At 35.9% G+C, this 22,859-nt stretch overlaps 1 protein-coding gene across 1 annotated transcript in view; it reads right to left on the minus strand.

The window, feature by feature from the left end:
• Window positions 1-1,911: 1,911 nt before the first annotated feature.
• The window catches only part of LOC150100342 (serine/threonine-protein kinase DCLK1-like), a 427,047-nt gene continuing 406,099 nt past the window's right edge, over window positions 1,912-22,859 (minus strand). Inside the window, exon 15 of the mRNA XM_090402717.1 lies at window positions 1,912-2,359. Within this exon, the coding sequence (XP_090258843.1) occupies window positions 2,246-2,359 (114 nt within the window). The 3' untranslated portion in view covers window positions 1,912-2,245. The remainder of the gene's footprint in view (window positions 2,360-22,859) is intronic.

A 22,859-nucleotide genomic window follows, 5' to 3' on the forward strand; every position in this document is an offset into this window, starting at 1 on the left:
CAAACAATGTTTGTGCATGAAGTATCTTCACATCAGTATCTTTAGTATCCAATAATGCAAAGCACACTTTTCTTCAGAAGTGTATATTAAGGAAAGAGTCATCACTCAGACTGGCTTCATCTTTATTTTTTGACAAGAAATTATGTTCTTGTTTAATCTTTTATCCAAGTGAGTGCAGAGCCTTCATGTGCAAACCCTGTTTGCTTATACTTGAATAAAGGATTAAATAAGAATATAATTTCTTGCATCATATTGTTTAAGGAAATTAACAACGTAGACTAGATAATAACTGAAAATATTTAATTATTACTTTCTATATTTTGCTGAAGTTAAATTGGCATCTTCAGGGATTAATACACTATTATTAAACATGTTTACACAGGCACACTTCAGTAACAAAGATAGAACAGGAGAGATACAGGATGACCTAAAGTCTTATAATTATGCGACCTATTGGCTTTGGTTGGGTGTTCTAGGACTTTGGGTCATCCTGTATCTCTCCTGTTTATCATTGTTATTGAAGTGTGCCTATGTGCTGTGTTTAATACCAGTATATTAATCCCTGAAGATGCTGATTTAACTTCGGCAAAATACAGAAAGTAATCATTAAATATTTTCAGTTATTATCTAGTCTACATTGTTAACTTCTTTAAACAACACGATGCTGGAGAATCAATGTATAAGCCTAAACACTAGGAATATAATTTCTTGTCAAGTATAATTTACTCTGTAACAATATCTCTGATAGCTACAAATAAAAAGATACTTCTACAACTATCTCTGATCCAGAGTATTTTAATAACGTGATAAACCTTCTGACTACTTGTACAGGAAAAATATATGATTTCTGTTTTAATTCAAGCTTGGTATCTTTCTGGGTCTGGCTGCTGCTGAAGAGACCTCATTAAAGGTCAAAGCTGATCTGGGGATGACTCTTCCTTTAATGCAATAGCAATATATATTTCTGAAAGGAAGTATGCTTTGAATTATGGTTACTAAGGCAACTGATGTGAAGTCTGCTTCTATATAAAAATAGCATAGTCATGAAGATACCCCATGCACAAACTTTGCATGAGGTATTTTATGACTTGGATAAAGGATAAACAAGAATATACTTTCTTTATAATAAATATAATTTACTTTGTAACCCAATGAAAAAACTTTCAACACATCATTATGTTCTCTAAACATCAGAACATTAATGCTGAAAATGCCGTTCTGTAAAAAACAAAAGGAGATTATACTACTATTACATTATTTTTGAATGCACACATATTCCGGTATCTATGTTACCTGTGATTCACATACTTATATTAATTTTTTTTTAATAAAAAAAATAAATAAAAAATTCAGTAACAAGTATTCTATTTCCTTATCAAAGAACAATAAAAAATATTTGTACTTATTGCATATTTTATATAATAACAGTAAATATACAAATAATATTAACTTATAATAATAAATAATATCATATATAATAAGATAACATTAAATAATAATATAAAATGCAATAATGTATATTTATATTTAGATTTGTAATTATAAATCACAAGCATTTTATGTTCAACTGAATATAAATTAAATTAGACAGAAATACAAAGCACTAGTTAGATGACTAAGACTACAGAAAGTTCAGAAACACAAACCTGTTTGATTTTGATGGTCTTCCAATCACCTAGCAATTTAAAAGCCACCATGTCTTTATGTATATTGTAATGTAGGTATGATGAATTTATCCAAGTATTAAATATAAAAGAGGCATTAAAACTATTTTAAAATAGTTTTTAAAACTTATACTTTCAGAAAAAAAGAACAGTCTGAGTTGAATATATATATATATATATATATATATATATATATATATATATATATATATATATATATATATATATATATTAGAGCTTTCCCAAACCAAATGGAAGTGTTTATTATGAAGTAAGCCACTAAACAAATATTAGCAAATTAATACTAGGAAAAATAGAATAAATAATAATGCACATAATTAAGCACTGTTTTTTTCATACAGAAGTTTTCAGGGAATTTTTTTTCTCCAAGTAAACACAACACAAAAACTAATACAATCACAAATACTTTCACAAAATTCTTTTGAGAGCATATTTTAAATATATTTAAAGTTCATCTCTTCTTAAGTTCTTAGCAGATAAAAAAATAAGCATCTAATAAATATGATGAATCTGTGGAAGCATTTATAAAAACAGATGTTTCTTTGGATAAAGATAATCCTTCAGAAAAGTTCCTCTTCATCCTCCGTTGACTGGAATGGCTGGAGAGGTGCTGATAGTTGTGAGGAACACTGGTTGTTACGAAAATAGTTGGACTCCTTGTCCAGAGGGGTCCTCTATTGCAATGGAGTAAACTTAGTTAGATGATTTATAAAAATTTGTAAGTGCTACATATTTATATAATATACTATATGTTCAAAATATAATCAATTTCACTGCTTAAATACATCAAAAATGCAAAGCAACTGTTATTATACAATTAATGCTGATACTGTTAACTATGTCTTTGCACTATGCATAACATTTAGTGGCAAATCAGAATAAAAAAAAGATTAAATTACTGATGTTAAATATAATGACAAATGTCAAACAAAACCTAGTTTTGTTTACCATTTTTATTTATTTATTTTTTAAAACTTTTTCTAGTTAACTCTGTAATATGTTTTTATAGCAATTTCTCCACTGTGTTTCAAAGGTTCAAAATCTATATAGTGCTGCAGTAACTGTGAATTGATTACAACTAGTTGCTTTTTTGCTTAAATTACTACAGATCGTAGTTCTGTTGAAAAGAGTGAAAGAGGAAGCTTGTTCCACAGCACAGCAGTAGCAGGGAAAAACAAGATTTAGTTATGCTTTCATTGGTGAACTTTGTGAAAGAGGGACAGAGCAGAAAATGAAAATCTCTGTGCCAGAAGCAAAGTTAGTTGATAAGATGATTATATTAATCAATCTAATTTCATCTTAACTTTACTAGAAAGAAAATTCACACTGTACAATTCCAATTTTTAATAGACTATTTAATCTGGATTATTTGTATATAGCATATTATTTGTATATGTGAGCAGTTCAACAGAATAAGGTATTTAGAGTGAAAGTTATGAACACTGTAGATCTGGATTCCTTAGAGTAAAAGTTCAATAAAATACAAATTGTGTGTTATGGAAGTTTATTCAAAGGTGTAATATCTACAGTAAAAGTTATCAATTATTATTATTATTATCATCATAAAAGTATATCCAAGGAATCAGGAAAAAACTCATCAAGGAAGATCCATTATTCACACAATGCCTATCACACCTTCCTTAAACTCAATCAATGATGAAGCACTTACAACCCCTACAGCAAACCATTCCACTCACCACTCTCAAAGCAAAACAATCTAGTCCTAAAACTCATGCTAACCACATTCTTATACAATTACTATGGGCGACCCCTTGTTCTCTCCCTTCCTGCCATGTACTGCTGAAAAGTTTTCAGTATCAATCCTATAAACCCCTTTAATAACTTATATATGCTTCTATCATGTCTCCTCTCTTTTTTTTTTTTTTTTTTTTGTCTATCAGCCAGTTTTGAGGTCCACTGATCTTCAATCTATTCTCACAGGGAGCATTGACAATATTTGGAGGAATGACTCCAAATATTGACACAGACCTGTGACAATATTTGACACTTGCTTCCATATCTTTTCCACCACTTCTTCATTCCATAGAATCTGGTGTCCAGATGTGACCTTATTAGAGCCTTATATAGGGGAACAATAACTTCTCTATCTCTACTTGTTAGCATGCTCATCAACAACCATATATTATTTGATGTGCTGTCTTGGCTATCTTTCTGGTATGCCCTCTAAACTTTGACTCCCAGTGACTCTTAAGTCCCTGATCAGTTTTCTGATCAGAGACTTAAGAGTCACTGATCAGAAAAGAGTTCCTTGATCAGTGACTCTTAAGTCCATCATCAGTTTTCTGCAGTTCTGTTCCAGTAATATAGTACACAGCCTATATACTATATACTATAGTACACTGCATCACCACTTGGCCACACTAAACTTGCAGCCATTTACCTTTGCCTATATTGCTAGTCGATTTAAGTCTTCCTGCAGGATCTCTGCATCACCTTCATTTACCATCACACTTCCCAGTTTAGCATCACTAAAAATGAATATTTTCTGTCAAATCATTTCTTATATCACTGATATACAAATTAAACAACAGAGGACCAAATTTTGAGCTCTGTGGTACAACCACCAGTCACCTGTCTTCTCTTAGACTTAACTACTCCATAAACCACTCTCTGATATCTGTCCATCAGCCACCAGTTTCATATTCATCCCCATTTGCTCTAATTTATGCAACAGAGTTCTGTGTAATCCTGTTGAATGCCTTTGCAAAGTCTAGCAATATCACTGAGCATCATATTCTTATTCCACCCAGTTTCTTTCACCATTTCTCCAATACTTAACCACAACTCCTGAGATGCTGACTGGATAATTTGCTACTTCTGTCTTGGGACCTCCTGTATCGTAGTAGGACTATTTTGTCCTCTTCCCGTTCCACTGGCACCCTCCCAGTACTGAGGCTTAAATTAAACAGCTGGTCAGAGGAACTGATAATTCCCTTTCAGATTCTCGTAATACATGTGCTTATATGCCATCTAATCTCATGACCACGTTTGCATTGAGATTCTGCAATCTTCTAATCACTTCCATTTCTTCAACCTCTATTTTACCATCAGTCTGTCATATCTGGAACTGCAATATCACATCCTAGATGGTATGCCTCTGCAAAATGTTCACTCAGTAATTCAACTATCTGGTTTGCTTCTGTTATCTCCCCACCATCAGTACTTTTCAAAATCACCTTTCCATAGTCATTCCTCCATTTACTGCCACATAGAAAAAATGGTGCACATGCCCTACTGCTCATCTTTTTCTTTATAATCCCTCCATAATCTTTTCTTTATCTGCAACTCCTGCTTCATGATGCTATTCCATCTAACTCCTAACTGATTTATCCTTCTGACTCTATACATTCTGATACCGCTTTCTTCAAACCCCTTAGCCACCTCCCATTCACCACATCTTTTCTCCCATCAGTATTCCTATAAACGATACTGCTAATAGCTTACTCCTCAGATTATCATAATCATCTGCTTCATAATTCATATAACCTTAACAGAAAATTCTGCATATCTGGCAATCTCCCAAGTCAAGACTACATGATAATTTTCCTCAAATGGAGGACGCTTAGCTAAACTGGCTACTGTTAAATTCTCTGGTGCTATGATCAAATCCAGCAATCTCAAACCGTGTGTCTTCTACTTGTGACCATTTCTCCTCCCAATTTTTTTTTGTCCTGTTGGCCTCTATCTGCCACTATATAGCCTTAAATGAACTGCCCTGATGTACTCTTCTACTCTTTTTTTGCTTCAGTTCATATGCTATCATTAGTATTCCCCCATTCCGTTCCTCTCCTTTCTGAAGATACTATATATATCCTTTGTATTCTATTCCTATGACTATATCATCCTCAGTGAACAAAGTCTCACTAATACCTCTAACTTTGGCCAAGTTAAGCTATGTAATGCCAAAATCTCCTCGCCTTTATATTGAATACTTTTAGCATTAGTATAAATAAACTACAATAGCCCCTTAATCCCATAACTTCCTTTACACCTTGTGTTGCTTAGCTAAAATTACGAACCTGGGATGCTACATTTAGCATTTTATCCTTACAGCATCACTAACGTCCTTAATCTTGGCACCAAGAAAACAAAATTTCGTCACACTCTCTTCAAACACTTTTCTTATCAGTGCACCACTGTACAAAATCCAATCCTTTTTCTCACACTTTCAACCATTCATACTCTGCTTTCTCTTCCCTTGCACCTTCCCACTTCTTTCTCTTCTATATCATACCATCTGCCTGGCATTTCTCCAACCACCCCAATCTCACATTTTGTTCTGTGGAGAATTCCAAGTAAGTGCACTATCTTTTCCACTATATGAAACCATTAAATAAAAACAACCGTTAACACTCAAGGTGACCACTTAAGTAGAAACCACAGGAATACTAATTATACTAAATTAAATGTTAAGGTTTCTTGTTTTTTAAGGTATGTTTACAATATTTCTCTTAAGTTTATTCTAAAATTATTTGACTATTCTATCACAGTGCTGTGGAACTGGATTGTTTATACAAAACTAACCCAAGTCAAAATGCATACTACATAATAATACATGTGATTTACAGAAATCATAATTGCTGCAACCATGAATTCACTATATACTAATGCGTTTTATTTCTCTATATGTGGTAGTGAGGCCGTTATAGCCCTATCTAATTTTTTGGAGACCAAGGGGTAATTCAATATCCAAAAGTAACCACTCAGAAATAGCTGGTCCAAGATTGTCACTAATAACAATGAATCTTATGTTGAAATATTAGTGACCTTTAATATACCAGTTACATAAATGAACCAGTCTTTAATTCATTAAGAAAATCTGATAAACTTCTGAATTTTATATATAATAATAGCAGCTAGAGTGAAATTTGCACGTGCACATATACGTGCAGGCGCAAAGTTGACTTACTTTCTGTTTTGCTCACTTAGGAAATAGGATTAAAAACCAAGTTTATATAAAATTACTTGGTATCTTGAATACATAATATACCCAAGTTAAAAAACTTTCTACATCTCTCATCCTGAGATTTTATTAAATAAGGTCAAAGCACCTTGTAGCAACTTGTTTTGGTAAAATTCATAAGAAGCTCTGCATTACTTCAACCTTTGCATTGTCAGGTCTGGCTCCCACTGACGAGACCTCAATAAAGGTCGAAACCTGTATGGTAGTGACCATTGCCTTTAATGCATAGCATCATACATCTCCGCAAGGGGATGTGCTTTACAATAAGGGGAAAATACTAAGGAAAGTGATCAGAGCTTAATCCCCCTTTACCACGAGTTGCCCAGAGTGGCACTACCATGAGTTGCCTCAGGCACAAACTTGACTTACTTGTCTGTTTGCTCACTTGGAAAATAGGATTAAAAACCAAGTTTATATAAAATTATTTGGTACCTTCAATATATATATAAAAGTATATATATTTAAAAGTAAATTAACACCATGGGCCGAGGAAATTATTGGAGAAAAACAATGTGGCTTTAGGAAAGGAAGATCCTGCACAGATCCCACATTTACACTCAAACAAATTATAGAAAATGAATAGAATTTGTTTGAGTGTAAAAAAGTAGTAAACAAATTAATCCGAACAAGCCAAATTTTATTCAAGTATCCAACATATATATGGCCTTCCTGGAATATGAGAAAGCTTATGATCAAATCAACAGAACAAAATTAATCAGTATACTGTATGAATTGAAATCTCCACCTCAAACCACAAAAGCAATAGCAAATATAATGGAAGAAAGCTATATTAAAATTAATAATGAAACACCAAAAAAAAATTAAAGCCAATAGAGGTCTCATTAATGGTAGTGGATTATCACCAATACTTTTCAATATATATATGGAAAAAATTTCAAGAGAGTGAAGGAAAAACAAAATCATAGGAATTAAAATAGGAAATAAAGAATTAACCAGCCTTTTGTATGCTGACGATCAAGTTATTTTTGCTGAAAATCAAGACCAATTACAGAAAAATCTATGTGTTTTGAAACAAAACAATAGAACAGTATGACATGAAATCTCAATAAATAAAACGAAATTAATACAATAGCATTTCAAGGTAAAGAAATTAAAAGATGCAAACTAGTCATTCACAGCAAAGTAATAGAACAAGTGAACAAATTTACATATCTAGGAAATTACATAAGCCCCAATGGAGAAATCAGCATTGCATATAAAAAGCAAAAATTCCTAGCAGTCATTGGAACTTTGAACAGACACTTCAATAAACAGACGTTTAGAATAATCCTTAGGAACTTCATTTCTGGAAACTGCAGAAATGAAGTTCCTAAGCCGCTCACAGGCTATAAAAGAATAGACAAGATAAGAAATAAGAAAACAATTATCCATAATTAACTTAACAGAAGACATCACAAACTACAGAAAGAACTGGAAAAACCACGTAAAAAGAACGAATGAGGACAAATGGCCAAATACTGCCTGGAAATATAAACCAAAGGGACATCGATCAAGAGGAAGACACAGGGGATGAGTAGAAGACTTTTTAAACCCTTGAAAATGTTACAGGCAAACAATTGCCTAACACGCAAAGCCAAGAAGAATATATATATATATATATTTTTTTTTTGGTCTTTTATGGAATATAGGAATCTATAACACAACCTACTTCAGTGATAATTCTAGCAACAAATGATCATCAGTGGGAATTTCTCAAAACTCACACTGTCTTATCAAGAAAGTCTGTCAGCTGATAGTATGATACCACTTTGTCATATAGGTTTGCTTCATCTTGTGAAAAATCTGTAAAGAAAACTACTGAAGTAGTCTTATTTCTGTTTTGCTCATGTTATGTACACCATTTTGGGTTTAGGGGTGATAAGATATTTTCTCGAGAAGAGTCTTCTCTGACACATCCTGAATACATGAAATATGCTATTAATTATATGTTTAGCAGATTTTGTTGATGTGCCATTTATGCAACTGCATTACAACATGACTAAATATATTGTGGACTTCTGTCATGTCTGTTAAATCCAATACAAAAGCAAGGCTTATATTATATAACACTGATGTCAAAACATGCACACACTCAAGAGTAGAATGTCCTTGAAGGTCACATGAAACCATTAAATAAAAACAAACCATTAACACCTATGTAGATACCACAGGATACCAGTTGTACTAAATTAATTAACAAGAAACAATGTTAATGTTTCTTGTTATTTAAGGTATGTTATTTAGTACTTCAGTAGCAAATAAATTAATCCGAACAAGCCAAATTTTCTTCAAGTTTTTGTTTCTGGTTTGTTCCAGTTCACAATAATTTTGGTTTCAGTTTACTATTTTCAGTTTTGGTCTTAGTTCACCATTTTGGTCGAATGCTGTGTGTTTTAACTCTGTCTACGATGTTTATTAATAGTGTAAACAAGCTGACATTCATAGTGTTTTATCCATTTTTGTAGCTATAAAATGGATACATCTTCAAGAAAGCATTAAAAAATATGTACTCTTTCTCATTTTCCACATCCACGACTCAAAGACAAATTGCCAATGTGTGTGGTGTTGGTTTATGTACTATTAATGCAATTTTAAAGAGGCTTAGAAAGACAGGTACCTTTTCTCCTGACAGAAAAGGAAAATGCCAAGTGGCTGAGATTTGGCAGCTAGTGGAATTAATGTTTCTGACATGACAGTTCATCAAAAATTGGTGGAAGCAAGGACTGCCCACAGACCAAACAAGAAACAACTGTTGATGAAGGCCATGCAGAAAAAGAGGCGCCAATAGACAAAAGTGTACAAAGATTAGACTGTTGAGAAGTGGAAGAAGGTCATATTCCCAGATGAGAGCCATTTCTTTGTCTAAGGAAAGCAAGTGGCTGAGAAGACTCAGCCACTCACTGTGGATGAGCCACAGTGGTTGAGAAGACTTCTACCACTCACCTTCAACAGGCTCCTAAACACCCAGCTAAAAAGGTGTTCCAGGGGTTATTTTACACATGACAGTCCAGGATCACTTGCGCCTATTAACGGTATGATGAAAAGTGACCAATACATAAAAATATTGCAGAAAAGAGTTGTCCCATAGATCCATAAACACAAAAAACTCATCTTCAAACAGGATCTTGCTCCATGCCACACTTCAAAAAAAAGTGAAAGAGTTCCTCAAAAATCGCAACATCCAACTGCTTCAGTGGCCAGGTAACTCCTCCTGACATTAACCCAATAGAAATTTTGTGGGCTATAGTGAAAAAGAGACTTGGAAAATTAAATTGTGATACAAAGGATAATTAATTAATTTATGATCCATTATAAAAGATGAGAGAAATAAGAAAAATGTGTTTTACATTGGTAGAATCCATGCCTAAGCAAATTAATGAACTTATTAGGAATAGAGGAGCACATATAAATTATTAGGTAAAGTTGAAGTTATTATTATTATTATTATCATCCAAGCCTCCATGGAGTCAAAAGACTCATCGTAGGAGGTCCTTCCTAAGAAACAAAGTCTATCAAGACTCATCGAGGGGAGGTCCCCCAAGAGTTTAATTTTTGTATTTTTTTTTGCTAAATTAAAATTTTTCTTTAAAGTTTGAATGTTCAGTTTAATTTGTTTGCTACTGTACAATATTTTTCTTAAGTTCATTCTAAATTTATTTGAATATCAATAAAAGAACATTTGCTTGAATGACTATCAGTTTAAAACTGTCTCCCAGTAAAAGATTTCTGAGATGAAATCTTTAGGAGAAAAATATCTATATAATTCAATTTGTTCCTTTCCTTAACAGCTTTAAAAAAATTCATTCAAATTTGGAAGAAAAAATTAACACCACACCAATGCACCAACTCCCTAAAATTATCCCATCTTCATTAAGATGCAGCAGAAAATATCAAGAAAACACATTTTAAGAGGAACAACACAAATACTGGAGGATTAAATAGCATTAAATTAAATATTACAGTAATAATCTGGTGATAATCTATCCATTGCAATGGCAGAGGCCAGATGCAAGAAGTGAGAGCAAAAGATTGAAGCACTGAATATGACTAACAGCAGGAAAGCATGGAACCATATCTGGAGATACATATTTTGTAAAAGAAAAGATAACTCTTCTAAGGTTAGTGCTGATCAGCTAGTGCATCTTTTACTAAAAATGGCAAAGTAAATATAAATATAGCACCATAGAAAGACTCCATTAAGAAACAGAAAAGGAAAATAAGAACTATAACAGTTTTAGCTCACCTTTTGATATGATACAGTGTGGCATGGCTATGAAGTCCTTAAAATACAGAAAAGCTGCAGAACTAGATGACTTGTGTATTTGGCCCATATACACCAAAATCTGAATTTTGTTACTATTTAACAACTACCTAGAAACACATCCTGCCAACAATCTGGAAGAAAGATAAAAATCAGGTGAGAGGGTCCAGAGAAGACTAATTAAAGTTGTAACTGGTCTTTGGGATGTGGCATATGAGGACAGATTGCAGGAATGTAGTTTGCAAAGCCTTGTGATTAGAAGGATGAGAGAGGGGGGGAATGATTGAGATATTTAAATTGATAAAGGGTTGCCTACCGTGCAAAGTAAAGATGGCGGCAACAAAGGAAGATTACCTCTAGTCCCGTCACCGAGCGTCGCCGATCACCAACAAACCAAATGACATCACGAAGGTGCTGCAGCTGTGAAACTGAAGTTAAAGAAAGAAAAAAGTATAATGTGCGATTTCTGTTGCAACTGGCTGCATACTTCCTGCGAAAATAGATGAATCGGCGATAAAGCTTTTTACCGATCTCAACCAGTCCTACTTCTATACAATGTGCCTCCCTTCCATAAATAATGTGCGATTTCTGTTGCAACTGTCTGCATACTTCCTGTGCGAAAATAGATGAATCGGCGATAAAGCTTTTTTACCGATCTCAATCAGCCCTACTTCTGTACGATGTGCTTCCCTTCCATAAAACAGCTACTAAACCTAGGCAAGAGTTGAAAACCTTGAACAACAGCTTAATACTATGATAGATACTTTCTCCTCCAAAATCAGAAAGTTGGAAACTAAGCTTGAGATACTCAACGACCAGCACCCGATCACAAGTGCACCCGTACCAGCTAACGAACTTCGTGAACTAATCGCATCTATGGTGCATGAGTTGCTCGAGGCTGAAAATAGGAGATTCAACGCCGTTATCCTTAACTTTCCAACGGAAAATGATGAATCCTTAAAAGAAGATGTCTGCAAACTAGCAGGAGAATGTAATTTTGATCCCAAAAATATCGTTAAATGCCATCGTTTTGGACCCATAAACAAAAGAAAGGACGGAACGAACTTTCTATTTCTCGTGAAAGTGATCTGCGACACACCAACAAACATATCCAAATTTATAACGGTGATAAACAACAAGCTAAAGGACATTTGCCCCCAGTCGAGGGCAAATGTCCCCATTGGGGGAAAAACCACAACCTACCATCATATGCCCGACCTGATCTAACCTTTGCCCAGAGAGAACAAAGACGCCAACTCCGAAGACAACTAGAAGAAAAACACCAAAATGGAGACAACAGTGGGATGATAGACTACAAACAAACCAAACTAGTGCAAAACCAAGTGACCAGTATGCAGGCACTGCATAGGAAATGTGCAAGACCCTTGCGGTCAAATCCATGCCTCACAGAACCTTGCATATCCACTTCACCAACATCCGTGGTCTCAATTCCAACCTTAATAGCGTCTACTACCATCTGCAGTCTGCCAAACCCCACCTACTCTTTTTAACAGAAACTCAAATCTCACCTTCCCCTAGCACTATCCATCTCAACCTCCCTAACTATACACTATTTAACTCCTTTCGACCCAAGGGTGGCGTCTGTGCGTATATCCGCTCTGACATACCCTGCCAGAGAACATCTAACCTAGAATTGCCCAACTTAGACCTTCTTTGGCTAAAGCTATCCCTCCCCCCACTCAGTCAAATTCATCTGCTGTCTCTATCGCTCTCCTAATACCACCAATCATTCAGCTCTTTCATTTCCTCCCCCTAAAAGTTGATTTTCTCCAGTCCCACTCTCCTAACAGCAAAATCATCCTCCTGGGTGATTTTAATGTCCATAACACCAATTGGCTATCCTCTTCCAGTTGTACAGATTCTGCAGGCAGAGAGATGCTGAAACATTTGCCATCACTAATGACCTTACACAAATTGTCCAAAAGCTGACCAGAATACCAGATAACCTCAACCACTCTCCAAATATCCTAGATCTCTTCCTTACTAATGACCCCTCCAAATATGTAGTGAGCCCTCTGGGTAATTCTGACCACAACCTAGTGCTCATCTCCTCCCCCATACAACAACGCTTACACAGTCACTCCCACACAAAAGTAGTTTGGCATTATAACAGTGCCAAATGGGACAGCCTCCGAGACTACTATGCTTCATTCCCCACACTACTCTGAACTGCCATCCCCAAACTAAACCCTGGTTCTCCAAAAGATGTGCCAATGCGGTACAAATGAAAAATCAGGCATACCATAACTGGCTCAAATCAAGAACCCCATATCCTCCTTCAACGCCTATAATGAAGCCGGAAACAGATGCAAGAAAATTATCAATTCTTCTAAAACAGAATTTGAATGGGCAAAAAGCAGGAAGCTTGCAGCCTGTCCAAATGGCAGCCATGCCTTTTGGTCTCTTGCCAAGGCAATTGGTCGTAACTTTTGCTCTACACTACTCCCATCTCTATCATACCCAGATGGCTCAATTGCAACATCACCCACAGAAAAAGCTAACCTCCAATGTACACATAACTGACAATTGCAAATGCCCTCCAGTCATTCCAACTGCCCAACATGCAATGCCCCCTGTATCCTTTTGCCAAAAAGATATCATAAACCACCTGTTGTCTAAATTAGACACAAAAAAGTCTCCTGGCCTTGATGGCATTCCTCCAATTGTCCTGAAGGTCTGCACAACAGAACTGACTCCTGTCCTATGCTGTCTGTACACACTCTCTTATTCCACTGGTATATATCCCAAAGCCTGGAAACTGGCCCACATTCAACCTATTACTAAAAAGTGTGATAAATCACTACCATCTAACTACTGCCCTATCTCACTCACTTCAGTCCTATCTAAAGTGATGGAGAAAACCATAAACTCTGAACTCCTTCTCTACCTCGAATATACCCAACTATTAAGCGACTACCAGTACGGATTCTGTCGAAACCGATCAACAGGAGATCTACTCTCATACATCATCCATCACTGGACAAATGCCATGGAGAAATTTGGCGAATCCCAAGTAGCTGCACTTGATATCTCTAAAGCCTTTGACTGGATCTGGCACAAAAGCTAACTAAGCAAACTCTCAGCATTTGGACTGTCTAAGGGCTTCTGCAGAATGGATTGCCAGCTTCCTGTCTGGATGAACACTGTGTGATGGTAGATGGCTCCCTATCCTCTCACCATCCAACTAATGCTGGGGTCCCACAAGGTACAGTTCTCTCACCGACCCTCTTCCTTCTATATATCAATGAGCTACTTCAGTTGACCTCTAACCCAATATACAGTTTTGCATATGACAGCACATTACACTCCTTCCTCTCATTTGATAAACCCTACTCTACACAACTCACTTCGACCCACAGAACATCAACCATCACTGCCCTTAATTCTGATTTCCAAGCTATCCTCCAATGGGGCTCAGATAACCTCGTCAACTTCAACGCTAGTAAAACTCAATTCTCTCTTATTTCTCACAAAAAAGAACCATTTTGCCCCAACATTGTTTTTGATAGTACTCAAATTCCCAGACAAGATGAGATTTCTTGGAATTACTCTGACATCAACACTCTCCTGGTATAAACACATCACAACCTTTGCATCCTCAGTTTCCAAAAAACTAGGTTTTCTCTTTTGCTCAAGATGCTACTTCACCTCTAAACAGCTGTTAACATCATACAAATCACAAATCCACCCTGCTATTGAATACTGCTCTCACATTTGGAGAGGGGCTCCTAAAAGCTCCCTCAAAATGCTTGACTCAATATGGAGGAGAGCAATTAGACTGATAAATGACCCATCTCTCACCAACTCGCTCCTCTCACTTTCACATAGACGCTTGGCCTCTGCGACTTGTATATTTTATAAATATTTCCATGGGAAATGTTCATCTGAAACAGCATCAATAATACCCCAACTCTGTACTAAGCCATTGAAACATGTACAGCTGCCGCCCAACATCCTTTCACAGTACACCTCGAAACACACAAAACAAGTTTCTTTTCCTCCTCCTTCATCTCTGCTACTGCGGTACTGTGGAATAGTCTTTTCCCCTGATGTATTTCCCAAGTAATACAACATACAGGCTTTTAAATCAAATGTAAACAAGTTTCTCCTTTCCCAACTCACTACTCATATTACGGTACTAAGGTACTATAGGTTGACCAGCCAACCTCTCGTATATGGGCCCAAAATATAAAAAAAAAAAAGAATAAAAAGGTTAATGTGGAAGAAATTTTTCACAGAATGGGAGAAGGGATAGAACAAGGGGACATCCCTGGAAGGTGTGAGCAGGGGCATATGGAGCAGGTTCTTTGTATATGTGAGTGGAATGCATTGCTAACATTGTGGTGAATGCAGAATGCATTGAATGAGTTTAAGGCATGGTTTGATGGGCTTTGTGTGCAACAGTGTTTGCCTCCTGCAATGAGTTTTTTGATCAATGGAGATCTGATGATAATAATAATTATTATTATTATGCAATATGGCCACTGCAAAACTTTTGCACCTCCAGACTTGATGATTCCTGGTTGACTGTCTACGTTGTTTCCACATTTCAGGTTTTAAGTATTGATATGTATTCCTGATTGCATTCCTGTAGAGTGTTTTCTACCACCATATTGTCAGCTCTTTGCTTTATGTGGATGATGTTATACTTCTAAATAAATCTGCTACAAGTCTGCAAGATTCCTTGACTAAATTGAATAACTGTTGTAATAAATATGGTATGAAGGTCAGTATTAAAAAGACAAAGACAATGAAAATAGGCAGAAACATTGAAAATATCAACTGCATTGTGAATGGAGAACTTATAGAACAAGTAAACATTTCAGCTAATTAGACACGATTTTTAGTGAAGATGGTAAGTTAAATATGGAAATAGACAACAGAATCAACAAAGCTGGTATTGTAGGTAGTCAACTGAATAAATTTATATGGAATAAGAGAGAAATTAGCCAAAAACACTAAATTAGCTGTATACAAGACAGTGTTTAAACCAATTTTAACTGATGGATCTGAGAGCTGGGTTAGAAGTAAAACACATGACCAAAGACTAGAGACTGCAGATATGAGAGTCTCCTGAGAAAGATTAGGGGGCATGAATAGATGGCATCAATGGCAATATCATATTAAATGCGAAGATATTAGGAAAGAACTTGATATTGTCAGCATCCAGGAATGCATTAGCAGAGCTAATCTCAGGTGATATGGTCACTTAAGCAGAATGGGAGAGGAAAGATTAGCAAAACAAGTATTCTCTGCCAGGTTGGCAGGAAAAAGACCCAGAGGAAGACCAAGATATAGGTGGATTGATACAGTAAAAAGTGCCTTAGAAGACAGAAATATAAGACCTGATAATATTGGAGTGTTGACATTTAACAGACTGATTTGGAGGAAAATTGTAGATAGGAAGGTAGTAATGATGTAAATTTTTCATGTAGTACTATCGTATCCTGTACACCCCCTTGAGGGTATATATCAGGAATTTGATGATGATGATATTGTCACTATTGTTTCATTTAGCAGTCTTTCAAAAGTATTATTCCAAACATCTAGAATACCTCTATTTTCAGTTTTCATGTCATCTGCATCATGTTTTGATTCCTTTCGCAGTACTCTTTTCTCCAATTCTAAGTAGCCTCCAGAATATTTTGCCACCTTCCTGAGATTTATTTTCTATGTTCTTACCAAAGTATTCCCATGACTTTTGTTTAGATAGTTTTACACAGTGCTTCACTTTCTTGCTTCACTTTTCCTTGACTGCCTCTTTAACTTCCTTAGCCCACCATAGCTTTCTTGATTTTTCTATCCTTGCAGACAGTCTCACCATATGCTTCTCTAACTGAATCAATGTTTTATTCAGTGTTTGCCACTGACTCTCCAGAGTTTGCTTCTTGTTTTCAAACTCTTTCAGTTTTTCTTGAATAATGTTTGTGTATTTGTGACAACAGTTCACCTCAGTGAGCTGCTCAACTTTGACTCATTTTAAAACTTTCTTGCCCATTTTTCTTTTTCAATTTCATCCTGGTGAAAAAGTAAATGGTGATCTGTTCCAATTTCAAATCCTGTGTATAATACTCTTATGTTCTGAACCACAGTGAAGAGATTCTTTTTTTCTTGTATGCTCTCTCTCTCTCTCCAGGGGAATTGGTGCATATCTTTATGTTGGAGCATAGTGTTAGTAATAAGTAGTCCAAGTACTGAACAGAAATACAGCAGATACTTACCATTATTATTAGGCTTGCTAATAATAATGATAAGTATCTGATTATTTTCCCCCAATTTTTCCTAAACATATGCTAACCGCTTGGCCTGGTTGGACGAGTGGTTAGCATATCTGCTCTCTAGCCTTTTGGCTGGAGAGCGGATATGCTAACTTTACAGTTAAACCATCAAAAGACTCAGAACATACCATGCTAGGCCTCCTAGAATATATAGTTCACCTAAATTACACAAAAATAACTGTCCACTTAGACTTATTGTGGATTTTATAAGCAGCCCCACTTACAAAATATCAAAATTTTGTAAGTGGGGCTGTATTTTGTATCCAATCTGAACTGCAATGACTATCTCACTATCCCAAAAGTCTGGGAAATTATTATTCTCAATTGTATAAAATGAATTTATCAGATATATTTTAATTTAATTTTAAATTACAGCTGATTTTTTTTTTTATTTCTCAAACACAATACTGTATGCACAGAGGGATTCTAATGTAAGCATGTGCACTAACTGTACTGATGATATCTTAAGATACTTAAGACGAAATATTATTAAAATTTAATTACTGTGGCATATGTGTGAAATTTTAGTTATGATGGAAACTTATCTCACTTTAATTTTAAATTACAGCTGATTTTTTTTTTTATTTCTCAAACACAATACTGTATGCACAGAGGGATTCTAATGTAAGCATGTGCACTAACTGTACTGATGATATCTTAAGATACTTAAGACGAAATATTATTAAAATTTAATTACTGTGGCATATGTGTGAAATTTTAGTTATGATGGAAACTTATAAGTTACTAAAAGGATTCTATAAAGCTGACACAAAAGAAATTTTTTCAATACATGTCAAGTAGGGGAAAAACAGTGGGTCATCCCTGGAAGTTGTGTAAGACTGTGGCTAGTAAAGCTGTACACAATAGATTCTTTGCTTGGAGAGCAAATAATAGATTTGCTCTCCAAGCAAAGATTAGATTGCCAGTAGTTGTGAGTGCCCCAACAAATGAATAAGTTTAAGGAGAGGTATGTTAGGTATTGTGTGAACAGCAGTTATTGTGGATCTCCTGTGATGAGTCATTTTACACAATAGAGCCAACATATTTTATATGCATTTCGATTTTGGCACATTGATAATAAAAGAGTGTATCAGCCAATTTAATAAATGTGAATGCATCCTCCATTACAAAACACTGGTGTATGACTCGGAAACAAATAGCAATTGTTTTTTGCTGAGGGGAAACCTATTTGACTGCAACTTCAGGCACATCTCGTTACATGATTTTAAGTTCTTTACGATCTCATGATTTAATGAGTTCAGTATATCTGCTCTGCATTGTTGGCATTCATGGTGTAACAACAAAGGGCTACATCTCAAATGTGAGGTTTCCAGACTCATGTTTATTGGGACCTTTTCATTATTTTGAGTTGTAGAATATGCCTTTAAAGTTTACAACAGGGGTGTAAAATCAATCTGTATATGGAAATCTAATCCATGAAAGGATGTAATCCTATAACATTAGTTCTATGGAATTACAAAGAATTAGATAAAAATCTTGATCTAGAGACCATACAGCATACTTCATCCCCATCCTATTTGATAACTTGGATGGCCTCACAGCGAGCACTAAAATTCATCTCCCTCCTATACTTTCACACCCATGATGTGATCTGCACTCACAGTTTGTTGGGTGGAGAGTAGAATGCTATCCAATTGTTCAAGCAGGACATAATGTATAGTGTCATATATGCCATCTCACCAATAATGAGTAGTCACTTCCTAGAGTAGTTTTGAACTAAATTTATTCGGTGCTCGTTAGTGGAAGCTATACTCATGGAGATTCTGAAAGCCATTTCAATAGCAGAAGTCATTCTCACACACAACTAACAAAATGGTGTTTTACCATATTATTACATTACTTCAGGTCTGAGGTAGCAGTAGAAAGTTTTTTCACTGGGTGTGCTGTGAATTATGGGATACATAGAATGTGTATGTTTTATGGACATCATTGTCATCGTATGTTATGCTTTCGTGCTGGCCTATACATTTCACCGTGTAAGCTTCCGTAACCGATAATCCCACAGAATAGGTTGGTTGCTCCTTATTCCCGGTAGTATCACATGTCTGTCGAAGCGCGTGTTCACAGGGCCAATTTGCCTGCTTTGCGGGAGGAAAAACTCCAGGATAAACTGGGGAAAAAACCCTGCTGTCCATACCCAAAACCGGCTAACTTGGCTATGGCTGAGGAAGATCCTTAAGCTCCTCATGTCATCAATGGGAATCGAACCTAGGACACTCCTTCCCCAGGCATATGGTTGTGAAGCGCACAGTCATTAGGCTAACTGTGTGGACCATGGACACATAGAATGTGTGAAATCAACAGTGAGATACATATGAAACCAAACCAAATGCATATAGGCAGCTTAGTTAAGATATTGCCCATGAAAGCTTCTGCTTATTATATTTAATGTGGATGGATGTGGAAACAAAAATTTATTTTCCTTTCATGTGTAATATATTTTCCAATAAAAAAAATCCATAAATATTGCAATTTAGAGTGTTTAATAATATATACTTTACTATACCAATATGAGAAATATATGACTTTTCTGAGATGGCAAATACCTTCACATTTAACAAACAATGCTTTTGCATTGTTTGTTAAGTGTGAAATTGGATACATAAAGCAACTTGTGAATAACTCAACTGCTCTCTATATACATCCTAGTTAGATACATCATATAAATCTTTGTATGTATACTTTAGGATAAAATTGGATGAAAAGAATATAATTTCTTGACAATTATAGTATACTTTCCAACCCAGCAAAAATGTTTAATGCCCCAGTTTGCAGGTGATATTAAGCTAACAGTTTAATATCACCTTTAATAATACTTTTTTGACATTTAAATATTACTATAAGCTGTGCTAAAGAACAGACTCCATCATTTTACCAACCACTAATATTACCACTTACAAGGCTGAAGTTTCCCAGTATAATTGGAAATTTTGCTGAACCTAGTGCAGGAAGTCAAGAACTCATCGAAGGAAGCCATACATCATCCACACTAGTTGTCATGCCTTCTCGTAAACTCATTCACTCTAGATGACTTACTACTTCAACAATCTAGCTCTTATCTCTTTCTTAACTGCATAGGCTTATCTTCCATAGATACCTATCCTCACCTTCTATATATGAAAAATTTTATCAACTGGTATCATATAATGCCCCCCCAAAAGTTTATATACCTCTATCATATCATCTCCTTTCTTCTGTCTACCAATGTCTGCAGTTGACATACTCTCATTTTATCCTAGTAATCGACATTCCATTAGCTTTGTAACTCTTCTTTGCAGCCTTTCCACAGCTTCCTTATCTCTTTAGAAAACTCAGGAGACCAAATCTGTGCACAGTAGTCCAGGTATGATTGTATTAAAGCTTTATAAAGAGGCAGAATGACATCCATATATATATATATATATATATTTTTTTGCATGTCGATGTTTGTTTCAATAGTACACTAATCCTCTGAGTTGTATTTAAAATTTTTGTTATGTGACCTTTGAATTTCAACTTTCTACCCACCATAACTCCAAGATCTCTAGCCTCACCAGTTACTCCAAGCATAATCCAACCAATATAATAAGCTGTTGGATACTGCATCAGCAAACTGCATAACTTTACACTTAGTAAATTGAATTGACAGCCATTATTGTTTTCTCACACTTTCAGCCTATTCAAATTACCCTGTAAGTGCTATATATCAATTAGCATCTCTGATTGCCTTGCCTATCATTGCATCATCAGAAAACAACTGAAGATCTCCCATCGGCTCCTTTCCAATATTAATAATGCACGGATTAAACATCAATGGTCCAAGTACTGATCCCCAGGGCACACAGTATTGTTCACCTCAAATCTCACAGATTCACATCCCCCACATACCACTTTCTGATATCTGTTCCATTAGCCATCCGCTTATTCAAGCCAATTGTTTATATTCCAATCCCACATCTTCTAGTTTATTCAACAGTCTTTCATATGGTATCCTATCAAATGCTCAAGTAAAGTCAACTATAAAGTATTTAAAAAAAATGTAAATATACATAGCCAAAGGCATAGTATATATACTGCTTAGAAAGAAGTCAACGGTCACTCCCATGGGCAAGGTGCATTGTGCCCTGTAACGAGTCACGTGTTTGTAGCTGATATAAGTTTGAGGAATATGATGTCAGTGCAACTGTGTCCAGGTGAAATGGCTGTGAGAAAAGAACTGATGGAGTTTGAAAGAGGCATTGTGATAGGATGGCTCAGAATATTGTTGACAAACTGGGCCATCTGGTCAACAGTCAGTGATACCATATTGAGATGGAAACACAAGGAGTCAACTGCAAGTGCTACCTGTAGTGGACAGCTTACCAGCATCACCAAACATGACCATAGGGTGCTATGAAAGATGATATGCAAAAACTGCCATTTGTCAGCTGACAGATTTGTGTTCCATTCAATGACTGGAACACAAATCTGCATGAAAACATTCAGAACCGAGGCTCACAATATGGGTTTCCATGGTAGGACCAGAATATGCAAGCCCCACATTACCCAAACCAACATGCAGCACCATCTTCAGTGATGCAAAGAGCATGCACAGTGGGACGAGAAGCTTGGAAGCTGGGTTATGGAGCAACAAATCACGCTACCCCCCCCTCTATTGAGCAGATGCCTGGTGAATATTTCACACCATAGTGCATAACCCCAACTACGAAATTCTGAGGGTGTGATGGTATGGTCCTGTTTTTCCTGGTTTGGACTCAGACCTCTGTTTGTGGTGCCACGAACACTGGACTCTGAGAAGTATGTGAACATTCTGGACAATACTTGTGGCATTTCTAAGAAACTGACCATTGTCTCTTTCAACAAAGACAATGCACCGTGTCATATGGCTGCTGCTGTAACTGCGTGGTTTGTGGATGGACATGACCATCACTACACTTGACTGGCCTCCACAGACCCCTGATCTCAACCCTATTGAACATCTGTGAAATGAACTGGAGTGTCAGGTGAGTTCAAGGGACATCCACCTCAAAACAGTCCAGGACCTCATTACATGCTTGGAAGAATGGTCCAAAATTCCCACCGATTGCTATCATACGCTTGTGGAAAGAATACCCCATAAGACTGCTGCAGTGTCATCGTATTGAAAGGAGATCCTACATCTTATTAAGGTAGGTGGCATGGCTGTTTGTTCCTCAGACTATGGTATCACTTGATTTCTTTCAAAGCAGTGTATGTGTACAGTATTGCAAGAAAATCAAGGCATACCAATTACAGCTTGTTTGCATGTATTCATCTTCCTTTGTAACTGACAGAGGACTATCTCCATTTGTAAGGGTAGTCTTGTTTACCTTCAAGTGACCCCCAATTTAACTCAAATAATTAGCCAAAAACCGATGCATATGCACTCTATAGAGTGCATGAGGTCTGTGAACTGTAATAAGTACAGACTCTCCCCTCTCCAACCAACCAACCATTCCATCAAAACAGAAGATTGGCTGGATAACCATTTGCAAATTGCATAAAATAAAATTCTGGCCTGAGAGAATGTTAAAGAAACAGTTGAATCTGCAAATGATCAAATCAATCTCAATTAAAAATAATTACCCGATGAATTAGGGCAGCATGCTCCT

Source organism: Typopeltis vanoorti, chromosome 13 (assembly GCF_054136105.1).
Source record: "Typopeltis vanoorti isolate ZY-2024b chromosome 13, IOZ_Tvanoo_1.0, whole genome shotgun sequence".
NCBI lineage: Eukaryota > Metazoa > Arthropoda > Arachnida > Uropygi > Thelyphonidae > Typopeltis > Typopeltis vanoorti.